At 69.2% G+C, this 448-nt stretch overlaps 1 protein-coding gene across 1 annotated transcript in view; it reads right to left on the bottom strand.

Moving 5' to 3' along the window:
- Positions 1–446, bottom strand: part of FOXF2 (forkhead box F2) — a gene marked incomplete at its 5' end in the record, with an annotated part of 5706 nt that extends 5260 nt beyond the window's left edge. Inside the window, one exon of the mRNA XM_011955139.1 lies at positions 8–446. Coding sequence (XP_011810529.1) covers positions 8–446 — 439 coding nt within the window. The remainder of the gene's footprint in view (positions 1–7) is intronic.
- Positions 447–448: the final 2 nt, after the last annotated feature.

Here is a 448-nt window from a genome sequence, read left to right on the forward strand (position 1 = left end):
CCCTGGCTGTGGCAGCCGAGCGGCGCCGACGGGGGCGCCTGGAAGTCGAAGCCCTGGGGCAGCAGCGAGGCCCCGAAGCCCAAGCCGCTCACCACGCGGTGGTACATGGGCTTGAGCGCCTGGCACTTCCGCCTGAAGCCTCGCGGCCGGCGGCGGAACGAGCCCTCCTCGAACATGAACTCGCTGGCCGGGTCGATGGTCCAGTAGTGGCCCTTGCCGGGCCGCCCGAGGCCCTTCGGCAGCTTGATGAAGCACTCGTTGAGCGAGAGGTTGTGGCGCACGGAGTTCTTCCAGCCCTGGTAGGCGCCGCGGAAGAAGGGGAAGCGCGCCTGCAGGAACTGGTAGATCTCGCTGAGCGTCAGGCGCTTGCTGGGCGAGCTCTGGATGGCCATGACGATGAGCGCGATGTACGAGTAGGGCGGCTTCTCGGGCCGCCGCAGCCCCGAGC

This window comes from Colobus angolensis, unplaced genomic scaffold, assembly GCF_000951035.1.
Source record: "Colobus angolensis palliatus isolate OR3802 unplaced genomic scaffold, Cang.pa_1.0 Scaffold396, whole genome shotgun sequence".
Taxonomy (NCBI): Eukaryota; Metazoa; Chordata; class Mammalia; order Primates; family Cercopithecidae; genus Colobus; species Colobus angolensis.